General features: G+C 46.7%; 5 protein-coding genes across 5 annotated transcripts; 2 read left to right on the top strand and 3 right to left on the bottom strand.

The window, feature by feature from the left end:
* Window positions 1-30: 30 nt before the first annotated feature.
* Window positions 31-951, bottom strand: BO87DRAFT_454892 (uncharacterized protein). Its single transcript, XM_025628600.1, has 4 exons — window positions 791-951; window positions 691-728; window positions 566-636; window positions 31-507 (listed from the first exon to the last, which is right to left on the bottom strand). The coding sequence occupies exons 1-4, from the start codon at window positions 829-831 to the stop codon at window positions 415-417; spliced, it is 243 nt and encodes an 80-aa protein (XP_025484517.1). The 5' UTR covers window positions 832-951; the 3' UTR covers window positions 31-414.
* Window positions 952-1,118: 167 nt separating this feature from the next.
* On the top strand, window positions 1,119-3,659 carry BO87DRAFT_372255 (exosome nuclease subunit RRP6). Its single transcript, XM_025622237.1, has one exon. The coding sequence runs from the start codon at window positions 1,175-1,177 to the stop codon at window positions 3,527-3,529; it is 2,355 nt and encodes a 784-aa protein (XP_025484516.1). The 5' UTR covers window positions 1,119-1,174; the 3' UTR covers window positions 3,530-3,659.
* Window positions 3,660-3,664: 5 nt separating this feature from the next.
* On the bottom strand, window positions 3,665-4,736 carry BO87DRAFT_348734 (putative membrane protein). Its single transcript, XM_025620984.1, has 4 exons — window positions 4,509-4,736; window positions 4,203-4,419; window positions 3,983-4,116; window positions 3,665-3,903 (listed from the first exon to the last, which is right to left on the bottom strand). The coding sequence occupies exons 1-4, from the start codon at window positions 4,693-4,695 to the stop codon at window positions 3,815-3,817; spliced, it is 627 nt and encodes a 208-aa protein (XP_025484515.1). The 5' UTR covers window positions 4,696-4,736; the 3' UTR covers window positions 3,665-3,814.
* Window positions 4,737-5,630: 894 nt separating this feature from the next.
* On the top strand, window positions 5,631-6,940 carry BO87DRAFT_437881 (uncharacterized protein; the record flags this gene model as incomplete). The annotated part of the gene is made up of 3 exons (XM_025627870.1): window positions 5,631-6,285; window positions 6,346-6,428; window positions 6,482-6,940. 3 exons carry the CDS (start codon window positions 5,631-5,633, stop codon window positions 6,887-6,889), a joined length of 1,146 nt encoding a protein of 381 aa, XP_025484514.1. The 3' UTR covers window positions 6,890-6,940.
* A 3,938-nt stretch (window positions 6,941-10,878) lies between these two features.
* Window positions 10,879-12,502, bottom strand: BO87DRAFT_392709 (uncharacterized protein; the record flags this gene model as incomplete). Its single annotated transcript, XM_025625023.1, has 4 exons — window positions 10,879-11,004; window positions 11,341-11,391; window positions 12,053-12,147; window positions 12,412-12,502. The coding sequence occupies 4 exons, from the start codon at window positions 12,500-12,502 to the stop codon at window positions 10,879-10,881; spliced, it is 363 nt and encodes a 120-aa protein (XP_025484513.1).
* Window positions 12,503-12,570: the final 68 nt, after the last annotated feature.

Raw genomic sequence — 12,570 nt, 5'->3', positions numbered from 1 at the left:
GATACACGATATAGAGACTGGTTGCAAGATCAAGCTTTAACCTTCAGTATATGCATCATATATAGTACAACCTAGCTAGATACAGTATTGCTCGATACCACAGTTAGAACTCCTGCCATGATAGCAAAAGTGTCTAGAGAGATGCACCCAAAACGCCATAATGACATGTGTTAATAATACAATCTTAGACTCGTCTTCTCTCGACAATGAAACACCCGATAGGAGAGTAAGATACAGAACAAAATAAGATGAGATGAGATGAATGCTTCGCTGGGCGGGGTTTCTGGACCAACCCTATGTCGTCGGAGAGGGGAGGTCCATCGTAACCAACATCTCTAATGCAAGAAAAAACATCGAAAGAGGAACGAAAGGAAACGAAAGAAAAGATTGATAAAAAATCGTGAACACAACGCATCAGCTTTTCCGCGTGTATTCAGCTTCGCTCTCCTTCGCACTCTTGCGAGCATCATCAAGCATGGTGTCGATACCCCGTTCTTTCAGTGCGAGCTTTTAGACGAGATTAGTTTGGTAAATAGCTTGAGAGCTGGTTTGAGTAGAGTCATACATTCAAACAAGCCCTGTACTTCTTGAAAAGCTCGTCGCAATCGTTGGAGGCGGTGTTGCCACGGAGGTACTCTGCGGGGATTGGTGAGTTATATGCTTACTTGGTGTAAGAGACATGAGACTTACTTTCGCTGTACCATTTTAAGAAGCATGTGTCATATTTTCTACTCAAATTGTTAGTTGGAGATAAGATATGTGTCGAGGTGTGCTGGTGAAGGAGTCGTACTCTTTGATATCATTGCACTCGGGGGCGATTGATGCTGACATCTTGGGTCGGATGAATCGGACAATTTTTTCCACAGATAATCAATGGTATGAGATAGATGAATCTATTTCTTGTCTATGACTAGATGCTGATATCTTCGAGTGCATATAAATGAAACCTGCTTTCCAGGTGAGATCATCTTCATTGCACCTTATGTAATCCATCTTCGAGATCACTCGTGAAGCTCACTAGTACTATTCAAGTAGGCGGTCAGCCTCAACCGGCGCGACGATTTTCTCCACCTCCGACTGCTTTTTTTTCTTATCCAGGAAAGACAAGTCCACTCCCCATTGCTGCTGCCGCCAGAGTCCAACGGGTTTGTCTGTCTGGTCTCTGCTTCTCAACATGGATTCCACAGCAGATTTTGGCTCGTTACAGCAACAGGTGCAGTCGTCCCTGATGCAGGTGACGCGCACCGCCGGTCAACTTTCAGCCGAAGATCTCGATTTCCATCGCACCTCTAACGCAGAGGTCTCCGATTCCCTGGACGAGCAGAGCAACCGACTCTTGTCGCTCACTTCGTCCATCCTGAAAGCCGCCACCGCCGGGACCGATATTTCAGCGCCGACTTTGGACGACGAAGATTCCCTCGAAGACAATTGGCGCGGTGTCGTGGATGTTATCGATGCGCTTTTGGAAAAGGCCGACGCGTGCTTGGATGAATTCACTGGTGTTATTAAGAAGCTGAGCCCGTCGCAACAAGATCAGGCTGCCGCTGCCGCTGCGAAGGCCGCGAAGAAGCAACCCGCCAAATTCCCGACCATTTACGACTACGGCCCGTCGAAGATCCCGAAGCCGCAATTGCTATTTGAGCGCAAGGCCGATAACACCGATACCGCCCCTTTCAAGCCGCTGCTTAAGACGAAGCCCCATGCTGTCGTTCCGTTGAAGGACTCGTTGAAATTGTCCGATTCTGCGGTCGGATATGTCAACCCATACGAGACGGAGATCCGTGCCGCGAAGTACCCCGCTTCGTCGTACAGTGTGTCGCCGCCAGTGGATTATCAGCCGTGGGAGTCGACAAAGGCGACTTTTGTGGATACTCAGGAAGGTGTAAAGGAGATGCTGGAGGAGCTTAAGGCTGCGAAGGAGATTGCGATTGATCTGGAGCATCACGATGTGCACTCGTATCAGGGTCTCGTTTCCTTGATGCAGATTAGCACTCGGGATAAGGATTGGGTTGTCGATACGCTTAAGCCGTGGAGGGAGGAGCTGCAGGTTCTCAACGAAGTGTTTACGGATCCCAACATTGTTAAGGTGCTTCACGGTTCCTCGATGGATATCATTTGGCTTCAGCGCGACTTGGGACTGTATGTCGTTGGCATGTTCGATACGTATCATGCTGCGTGCGCGTTGAACTACCCGAAGCGCAGTTTGAAGTTCTTGCTGCAGAAGTTTGTCAATTTCGAAGCCGATAAACGTTACCAGATGGCCGACTGGCGCATTCGGCCGATCCCGGAAGGCATGTTCGACTACGCTCGCTCCGATACTCACTACCTTCTTCACATCTACGACCACATTCGCAATGAACTTGTTGAAAACTCCCTACCTGACAACAACCTTGTCGACTACGTCTTGGAGCAGTCGAAGAAAGAGGCTCTGCAAGTATACGAGCGCCCTGTCTACGATGCTGCTACTGGTCAAGGACCGGGCGGTTGGTACGACCTCCTTTCTCGCAATTCGATCGTGGTCAACAGGGAACAGTTTGCCGTGTTCAAGGCAGTACATCAGTGGCGTGACGAGGTTGCCAGAGAGGAAGATGAAGGCGTGCAATGTGTGTTCCCGAAGCACGTTCTCTTTAGGGTTGCTCACACTATGCCGCTCGACTTGGGCACCCTGTTCCGGACATTGTCGCCCGTGACGCCAATTGTCCAGAACCGCGCTGTAGACCTTCTGGAAGTCATCAAGAAGGCGAAGGATGAGGGTGCTGAAGGCCCTGAATGGCGTGACGTGTATGTCAAGCCAACCAGGGGTACACCAGCCGCACCGGCGACACAGGCAGTCGATGTCCCATCTCAATCCCCAGCAGAGGCCAATATGCCCACTGTCTCTCGTTACGAGGTATCCCAATTCTGGGGTTCCGTTTTGGAGTCGCAAGAACCCCCCACGGTTCCCGAATACTCCGCCGTTGCCTCAGCTGAAGCTCTACGTCTCTCCCTCCCTCTCCCACCTATGCCTAAAACCGTCTCCGAAGCCCGCGAGAAGCTCGCCCCCGCTCAACCTCAAACGCCGAAACCCGCTCCCTCTGCTCCCGCCGTCAAGGAAGAAAAGAAAGAGGAGGATGAGAACAAGTACTTTACCGTCAAGGAGATGGGTGCCCCCCGCAAGCGCAAGGCTGCCCCCGCAGAGACAGTCGAGCAGTTGCAGTCCGCCTCGTCGGAAATCGATGGTCCTACCACGGACGCCAGCTCCTCGTTGGACATTGAAGATAAGCCATCCAAAAAGCAGCGCCGCAAGGAGAAGAAGAATAAGGCCGCAGCACAACCTGAGTCTGCCTCCAAGGAGGACGGAGAAGAGGAGGAAGAGGAGGCTGCCTTCAACTACGAGTCCGCTGCCTCTGTGTTTAATGCCAACCCCAAGGCTACTTCGGGACTCCCGTCTAGGCGTCGCTATAACCCTTATGCGAAGGTGCTCGATGCCCCGTCGGGAGTGCGGAAACAGAAGCGCGAGACTGCCGGAAAGGCGTTTACGTTCCGGTGATTTGTTAAAGGTGATAGAAAGGAGTGTTGTTTCTTTGTCAAAGGAATGGTGCGCAAAAGCATGGGCATGGACATAGTGTTTGTAAATGCATAGCGATACCCGGTTTCTAACTTCAAATCAATTCAATTTTATCTAGTCCAGTCTGTTCCAATTGTATTATTCGTCAATACTAGTTGTCAGTAGCGTAGCGTAGCTCACCATACCACCAATCATATCCATCCCCTGCAATATTAGTATATAACTAACCAACCACCTCCTGCATCCACCAACCAACCAACCAAACACTCACGCCTTCTGCTTCTCCTTCCTCTCCTTACCCCCAGCCAAAGTCTTCCCTCTCTGCTTAACCATGTACGAATACATCATCGGCGAACCTACACATGAATCATCAATAAACCACCATCCCATACCACCTACAAATCGACATCAACGAGGAGAAAGGGAAAAACTCACCAGGACCATAAAGAAACAAAAAGAAAACGAACAACGCCTGAACAGGGATGCTATTCGTAACGCGCAGCGCCCGGAACATGAGCCACCATTCGCTTCCGATGCCGATAGGGTAGAGGATCAGAAATAGGGAGTATCTAATCCATTCAATTCAGTCACGTTATCTATATGAATGGGGGCACAATGGAAGAAGAAAATGAAGAGTAAGTGCATGCATGCATACCTCAACCACCTCAACAACCCCGGCACCGGAGCACCGGCACTTAGGACCGCGAAATAAGAATACCGAATTGCATCTGCGAAGGACCATGCCAGCAGCATGTACTTGTATGCTAGAGAGGGACTGGTGGTATCTGGGTAGGCGTAGTTGATGGCCCAGACTTGAACGCTGCGGGCGAAGATTTGGGTGAAGGTTGTGAAGATGGGGGAGCGGGTTAGGCCTTTTCTTTGCAGTTAGTTATTGGTGTTTGGTGTTTGGTGGTGGGGGTGGTGAAGGGATTAGGTATATGATGATAGGGGCTTGACTTGCCTAATGCAGCATGTAGGATTTCAAGAATAGCGATGGTTTGGGTCCATCTTGTCCAGGGTTCGAGGGTAGCGTAGGTTGTTTGGGGGGATTGGAAGGGGGAGAGGATGATGGAGGAGAAGATGTAGAGCCAGAGGAGGGCGTTGATGGTATTGTAGGTTACTAGGTAGGTTGTTCTTAGGGAGGGCATTTTGTTGGATTGAGGTATCAAGGTGGTGATAGTGGTGTCGGAGGAAATTGGAGGAATGCGGTGCTGAAGAAACGGAGGAAATACAACTCCGTTAAGGTGGAAATTTGCATGTGATTGCGGCTGAAAGAATAGCTGCGGGTAATTGAGAAACTATCGGTTTTTCTCCAGCATTGCCGGTGATGTCGTATGTGTGTTTTTAGGGCTTAATTTGACATGTCTATCTCATCATTGTAGGATCTGAATTTAAGCTTATCGGATACAAATTAGGGTTCATGCAGGAATGCGCAGGGGTTCGTACAGCCCGGTGGATGAAAGGGCTTTGTTCGGGGAGATTCAATGGCCATTCGGGTGTCTGGGGTCCACTTTTTCTTTTCGGGGAAGGATAAAGTTTTAGTAGTAGTATTGATTGATAGGTTGTATGCTGTTGTTCAATTCGTGCTTTCCCTTCCCTTATGATAGTCACCTGACTGAGTGATGTTGCCTGATGTCGCTTCTTCATTGTCTCCAAAAGACATACATCCGTCTCCTAGTGTAGAAGCAGCGGTGTTAGCGCCTGCTAGCCCCTTCTATCTGTGGTCATGCAGTCTTATTCCTACATCAATGTCTGGCTGTTTCCGATGCAATCATTCAATACTGCTCCAGATTACTTAGGGACATTCCACTTCTCTCACGCAGCAAGAAGGCCAATCCATGGGAACTACCGTCATGGAACTTTCATAATGGACATCTCCTTAGCATGTCCTCGATTGAGGCATTTTGTCTCCCCAGTGTGTCCTTCTCGAACAACTATAAGAAGAGGCAAGTATTCTTAGAAATCTCCTTTTTTCCCCAGCAACACGCCTCTTCAATCTTCTATCGCCTAGCAAATAGCAAAAACAAATTTCGAAAAACTGAACACTTCTACAAACAAACGTAGTAGCGCCTTCACTTACAAAATGGCGTCAAGTCATTCTGCGGTGAATCTGGGAGTTACTGGACCAAGTCTCTCCGACTTTCCCGAAAACATTCGGAACAAGATCACTCTGCTTGATATTCCTGCCGTGGAAGTGCATGCTCTCATCGAAAAGGAATGTCCTCAAATGCTACAGAAAATTGCACCATATGGAGCCAATTGGATGAGACATGTCATGTACAACACTATCCCCAAGGAGATCCGAGTCTATGCGTATGTCCACTATGACATGGTCCAACCAGACTGGTACAAGAGTTATGGCCTCGCGGCTCTCCTATTCCGTTACAACACTCACAAAGTTGAGTTGGAGCAGGAAGTATCTGAGGAGCAGGCCCGCAGCATGTTGTGGTTCTATTCCCTCGTCCAATTGTATGCTAAAAGTTTGACTGAAAACACAATTGAGCGACAAACAGGAAAACATGGTAGGCTCACGTCGAGGACCGCTTCTAGGACTGAGTTGCTACGAGTCGAACGTGCCCTCTACATACATGATATTCTATTGCAGGCGATGACCACCATACCCCGCCACACTATGACTCGCATGGAAGCCAATGCTCCTTGGAAGAGCTTTCTAGATAATTTCACTGGCTGGATGCTGTATCAGGTGATAACTGTGAATAAGATTCTTCACAATGATGGTACGTGATCAGACTAAGGTCTTTTTGGTACGGAAGCGGGAATACTAATTGATTTAATAGATGCAGCGAGGTGCATTGCCGATAATGTGGAGCTGGAGATCTCTCTCCGCTCTTTCTCTGAGAAAGAAGGTTGCAACTATTTGGTGAGCTCTGGAGCCCAACATTTAAGTGTATTGTGAGCCCTAACTATCTGTAGATGGAAGGAGGATTGGCGTTCAAGCGCACATTGGACCAAAAATGGCATCAGGGAGGACTGAATGCTGAAGAAAAGTTTCGCTTCAAGTGCTGGAGGGCTGCTGGCGATAGAATATTTGATGCCATTTGGGGAAAGCTAGAAAACAGCGATCCCAAGTCCAATAAGCAGAAATTTTCTCCAAATACTGACCTAATGCTCAAAAGGATGTATGATCCGTTTGTATTCATCGAGGAGGATAATGGCCCACACCGTCTCTGGTACGAGATCGCGGAGGAACAGCCTGCTAATCCAGATCTAGAGATGGGGCTTTTCTTCTCCGGTTCTGGCCACCCGCAATACATGCTCTTCATGTGGGATGAAGACCGGCTGCGGGACATGGGCTACCTCTCGGGTGACGACAGTTCTTGAGAACAGGATGACTGTTCTTGCGTCTTACCCACGGTTTGAGATGACCTGGAAGCTTGGTATCAATAGCCGTTCCTTTTCTTTCTTACTGCTGGAAAATAAGCTCTCATAAAATCCAACATACTTTTGCTTCATCGAATAAATATGGCTCCATTCCTTGTAGACCGCTTTTCTTTGGCTTTCCACTAACCAATTTAGAAGACAATTAAATACCACACTAACTGTAGATCCTGTGCTCATAGCTCCAACCTTCAGTACTTATCAGTATCAATCCCGAACAAAACCAACCCAACCCAACCCAACACAAATGATAAACACAAACACAAGAGCCTGCTATGCTAGACAACCTCCACTGACAGCACAACCACACACTGAAATTTGGGGTGCATAATGCACAGATTGCAGGCTGCATGCATTGCATATGTGTGTCACTTGGTGGATGTACTACAGCAACAAAAATATGTGTGACCCCACATTATTGTGAAGGTGGTACACGATTGAGGAGTGTGTGCATAAGTGCATAAGCAAGCTTAATGCATTCAGTTAGTTATGAGAAATACTTAATTTGTTAGTTAGCTAGGACCAGTAGTAATCCGTGACATCCAATAATCAGATTGCTGGATTTGCATGGCAGTGGATGATGTTTGCTTTTGACAGGTGTGGACTATCGAAGTTTAGTAGATTAGAGTTGGGGTTGGGTTGATTATCTAGTACCTATGTTTCTTTCTGGACTGGGGAGGGTGGGTAATGCTTTTTTCTTATATTTTCTTTTTCTTTTTACTCTCTCTGAAACTGTGTTGGTACTTAGGGATTTGAAGGTAGGAAGTCGGGATCTGAGATGATGGATTTTTTTTAACCTACCATTGTAGGTAATTAGGGAGTGCATAGTATACTGGATCATACTTTCTTACTACTCGCTTGTATTGCCGAATTATATAGATATATGAGTTCATCAACATCTGCTATGTACTAGTAATTAATGTGGAGGAAATCAAGCTACTAATGACAATGACAAAGACAATGATGACGCTGACGAGATGTGGTCACTGCTGATTACTACTGTAGGATCTGTGCGAGGTTAAGTTGGATCATGTCGATCGTTTCCATCGTTTGCTCCTGTCGCAGGATCCATGTTAATATCGGGAGATCATTAACAATTAAACATATAATGAGGGATTTTTGGGATTGATATGTTATCTAGATAGAGTAGTAGTCAATCCTGGGGCGGGAACTTAGTATGTTATGTTTCAATTTCACGGTTCGCTTCACGAGTCATGCAGGATTGATATTTGTATTAGGTAGATTACTTTGGTATTCCGTCTTTTTCTTTTCTTTCGTTCATCGAATGTAGATAATTTATCATCATTTTATTATAACATCTCATTTTTCTTACTGTATTCCTGCCAAGCCCGGCAGTATGCACCGTGAGGCTTCAGAATGAAGAACCCCGGTCGATCTACATGCATACAACTGACCCTGATTACCAAGAATTTAAGCCACAGGGTATTCACGGTTATTGACTGCTATTCTATTGTTGAAGATATTCAGGCCAAGAATAACAGACAATTAGATACAATGCAGTGGCAAAATCCATCCATGGGTGCTTGGTATGCATCCAACTTGGCAGATAGCCGATCCCTGATAAGGAGGGAGTAGAATCTCTACTACGTATGGAGCCCCCGCTCACGAGGGCAGGGCCAGTAGTTACCCACCGACATTGATCGTATCTCAAATGTCTCGCATCGCAATGCTGCATCGTCATAGGCTTGCATTATCGCTCATCAATTCCACATAATTACCCGACTCCAAATTCCTAGACATGCTTTAGATCCTGTACTACGTGAGAATTGCAAATCTGCAGGCTAGATTTATCAAACAACTGTGGAAAATTACTACGACTACAGCAGTACAGTGAGCCTCGTAAATAGGAAGGAATCAAATCAAGCATGTCGCTTAGCATTATGATTGAATGACTGACCAACTGATTCAGACCCCTCGTCAGAAAAAAAGCCAATAAAAGCACACCATCTCGACACATGAGATTTCGATTTCAAATTCTCCATTCTACGCGAAGCAAACAATCCATCAATCAATCAATCCATCGTGTCAGGCGGGCCTAATGTACGTACTAAAAATGAAAAAGCCACCAGTGCTGCAGGTACCACACATGCAACTCCCGTCCAATCCATGGATGGGATGGATGACTCGAATCGCGCAAATCTGAAACTTGGTCCTTTTTAAGATTCAGTCATACTCCGCCCTCGGCAACTTCGTCTCACCAATCTTATCCCGGCAGTACTGATTAGTGAACCGGTGGTACCAAATTCTCTCTCTTTCTCTCACTTTTCCCATCAAGTGTGTGTGGTGTGTGGCTAAAGTTAGATTGGAACTGGGCGCCCTGCAGGTAAACGAACTACGGAGTAAGTCATGCTCCCCCCCCCTCTCTCCCCTCCTCCAGAATTTTGTGCTGCCCTGCCTGCCATCATGTCCTCCCATGACAGGATGATTGACCTATGGGGTCGTAACTCAAAAAAGCGATATCATGCATGTGTAATCGAAACTTTGTCAAGATTTTGTGCATTATATTTTTTATTTTCTATTTTATTTTTCGATTTTCATTATCTTTATTTCCTTTTCATCCCTCCACTTTCTCTCCGCACAGTTGCGTGTGCAGTAGCAAGTAGTTCAGACTAGTGCCGCGTCGCGTTGTCGAGTACGGAGTAGATCCCCTCTTTTTTTTCTCCTCTCCTCTTCTTACTCTGTTACTGTGCCAAACCCCCGACCCGACCGAGAGGAGTGGGTGGGTGTGGTGGCAACAGACTAGATACGGACTACGGGGACTCAGGTACCCGTGGACGGAGAAGCACTGGGCCAGGGGTAAAAAGAGACAAACAGAGACAAACAAAGCGAGCCAGCGGACGGATGGGGAAAAGGGACTGACTAAACTACAAAAGTATCTACAGCACTAACTAACTAACAACTACTCAGGTCATGCGAAATTAAACATTTCCTGCAAAACCTTGGAATGTGCCATGCGATGGGCTGATGCACTAAAAAGAAGATTAAGATATCATCTTAAGTTTTATAATTATTTGTTTATTTTCTTCTACTGTGTTAAATGGCTTGATTGTTGCTACTACTATTGTACTACTGTTGCAAATAATGCTAGTCTCTCTTCTACTTGGTATTTCTATCTAGTTTCGTTTAGTGTCGCTATTTCTTTTTCTTGCTTAGCTCCGAACCTAACCTACGCGCTACTAAACATTTATCTGCACCCCCCGGTTACGGTACGTGCAAGCCGTGGGCTCCGCTGGATTTTTCCCCTTGCGTCTTCTTGCATGGGCGACCATCCGACGGTCAAGAAGCGGCGGCAGACGATCATCCGGATATCATTATTTGGGGGAGAGGACGGGGGGGGACGATCCGGATGATTGAATTAATTGATTAATGGATACTACTGTGATTTTACTGGATTAATGGTATAATCGGAATTATTTGTTGGTTGTTTGGATAACGAATTATTTTTTTCTATAAGAGGAATGGAGATGAGGATGATGTTAAGGGCCTTCGAAGGTTTGAAGGAGGGACTTGGAGAGGGAGGAGGGGGAGAAATAGTACCCAAAGCGGTAATGGAATTGAACGAACGCTAATTTATTTTATTATTTCTCCGTCCATGGGTATAGGCTAGATATTATATCCAAAACATCTGACCTGGAGAATGTCTCTAAATTCTTTGTCTTGGATTGACAGTCATGACGCATTGATTATTTCAACCTCGTCTCTGTCTGTCTTGCCTATCTCTCTGTCTGGCTGTCAGACAGTCAGTCAGCTGGATGCGGGATGGATTGACCAGTCCTTAAAATTCAGGAGGCGTGTGCTGCTAATGGTGGTGGTGATGGTGGGTGGGTAAAAATACTAAATAATAATCCCTGAGGGGAGGAACAGACCGACACACCAAGACCGTAGGGACCAATTTCAGGAACAGGAATTGTTCACTGGGTCTCTGGGGCTGTCTGGGTGGAGAGAGGGCCTTCATGTAATCCGTTCAACCGTTGGGCCACCCTGTGCTCCGTTCCCTCTTTTTTCCCTTTCCTTCCCCCCCCCTCCCCTCCTCCCCCCTCTCATGCAATACTTAGTCAGTGCTAGTTAGTTCCTCACTGATTGACACACTCGCTGTAAGAAGAAATAGGGAAGAGAAAATAAAAAAGAAACAGAAAAGAAAAATACAAATGATGATACATACATACAAGTAGGAGAATTTGTCAGTCTTAAGAAACACGTTTATCAAACTGACTTCTAAAAAGAAAAGAAAACCAACCTTTAGCATGATATTGATGCAGGTGTAGACTAGATGCAGGTCCACACCAGCCCATACTCAAGGTCAAACTGCCCTGACGAAATTTGAATCCTCGCGCAACTAAAAGGTATCTACTTTTGTTTAGTGGCAGTGGTACCTGCTTGGCTCTCCATCCCGTCCGCTGCAAGTCACGGAAACCAACTCCACCCTTAACCAACCGTAAACGCCGTCGCGAGGGTTCGAGCGGATTTATTTCTCCCCTCCCTAAGTCCACTCGCGAACCATCCTGTGCCTTTTTTTCCCCTCCCTCTTCTTGTTTCTCCTGGATCTCTGGTGCACTGGCTCAATCAATACCCATTCTTCTTATTCTTCTTCCCTTAATGATCATTATTTACTTTTATTATTATTATTGATTTTTCCCTCTTCAATACTTCCAACTCTCCAGTTGTACCCTCTTTGTTCTTGTCGTCGTCATCCCCTTCACCACATTGTCAACTTTCCACTCTGATATCCTACCGCATTCTACAAAGTTGATTGATTGGGATCGCTTTTTATTATTATTTTTTTTTTTCTATTCACCGCACTTCTTCTCTCCCTTATTACTTCTTTTTTCTCTTACTTGATCACCCTCTCTCCCTTCTTAATTCACTGTCATTCCGATCCCTTCCCCCTGTTGGTTAGTAGTTGCCCTGATTGATTTTCCTCTGCATCCGACCGGCATCTTTCCTCCTGCCTCCCTCCCTCCCCTCTCTCTCCAGTCTCTCTCTTTCCACACTCTCTCCATCAATCACTAAATTAATCCTTTCCATCCTTGCCTTGCGCCTCCTTCCTTCTTCGGCAGTGGGAAAATTTCCTCTTCCATACCACACAACCCATCTCTCTTTAATTTCCTCTTCAACTCCTCCGTCCCTCTCCGATTCGGAATTATTCCCACCGCCTATCTTTGCTGCTCCCCAAGTTAACCCTTATAACCGCCGGGCAGTATCTGAGACGCCTCCTGTTGATCGCATCCATCGCGCTCCGCTACACGTTAATCCTCCATTCCGATCGCCCTTTACTTTTTCTCCATCCTATTTTTACTCCTTCTTTTACGCGACTAGCGGCGCCCCCGTCTCGAGGTTGCCAACACCGTTAAACTCACCAACCGTGCACAGAGCTCGCTCCGATCGCTCATTCGCCTCTACAGCTACAGCCTTTCCACACGTCCGATAAGGGGGTTTTGAAACACCTGCGTTGCGTCGCTGCACTCGCTTGTCCTGTTCCAAATGATCAGTGGTTTCTAAAGACACAAACTCCGCGACCACAGCTCGAATTGTCATAATCGCGATATCGAAGGTGTCGAGTATCGGTGTGGTTGATTGTTCGCCCGCATATATCGCGCCTGAAC

Source organism: Aspergillus neoniger, assembly GCF_003184625.1.
Source record: "Aspergillus neoniger CBS 115656 unplaced genomic scaffold BO87scaffold_2, whole genome shotgun sequence".
Classification (NCBI taxonomy): Eukaryota; Fungi; Ascomycota; class Eurotiomycetes; order Eurotiales; family Aspergillaceae; genus Aspergillus; species Aspergillus neoniger.
This window is presented reverse-complemented; position numbering and strand designations above follow the sequence as displayed.

Coding starts and splice junctions, on each gene's coding strand:
- BO87DRAFT_454892 (XM_025628600.1), bottom strand. CDS start 831: ATGTCAGCATCAATCGCCCCCGAGTGCAATGATATCAAAGA. Junction 637..690: donor CTTAAAATGGTACAGCGAAA/GTAAGTCTCATG, acceptor CAATCCCCGCAG/AGTACCTCCGTGGCAACACC. Junction 508..565: donor AGTACAGGGCTTGTTTGAAT/GTATGACTCTAC, acceptor CTCGTCTAAAAG/CTCGCACTGAAAGAACGGGG.
- BO87DRAFT_372255 (XM_025622237.1), top strand. CDS start 1,175: ATGGATTCCACAGCAGATTTTGGCTCGTTACAGCAACAGGTGCAGTCG.
- BO87DRAFT_348734 (XM_025620984.1), bottom strand. CDS start 4,695: ATGCCCTCCCTAAGAACAACCTACCTAGTAACCTACAATACCATCAAC. Junction 4,420..4,508: donor AATCCTACATGCTGCATTAG/GCAAGTCAAGCC, acceptor TGCAAAGAAAAG/GCCTAACCCGCTCCCCCATC. Junction 3,904..3,982: donor TTTGTTTCTTTATGGTCCTG/GTGAGTTTTTCC, acceptor ATTCATGTGTAG/GTTCGCCGATGATGTATTCG.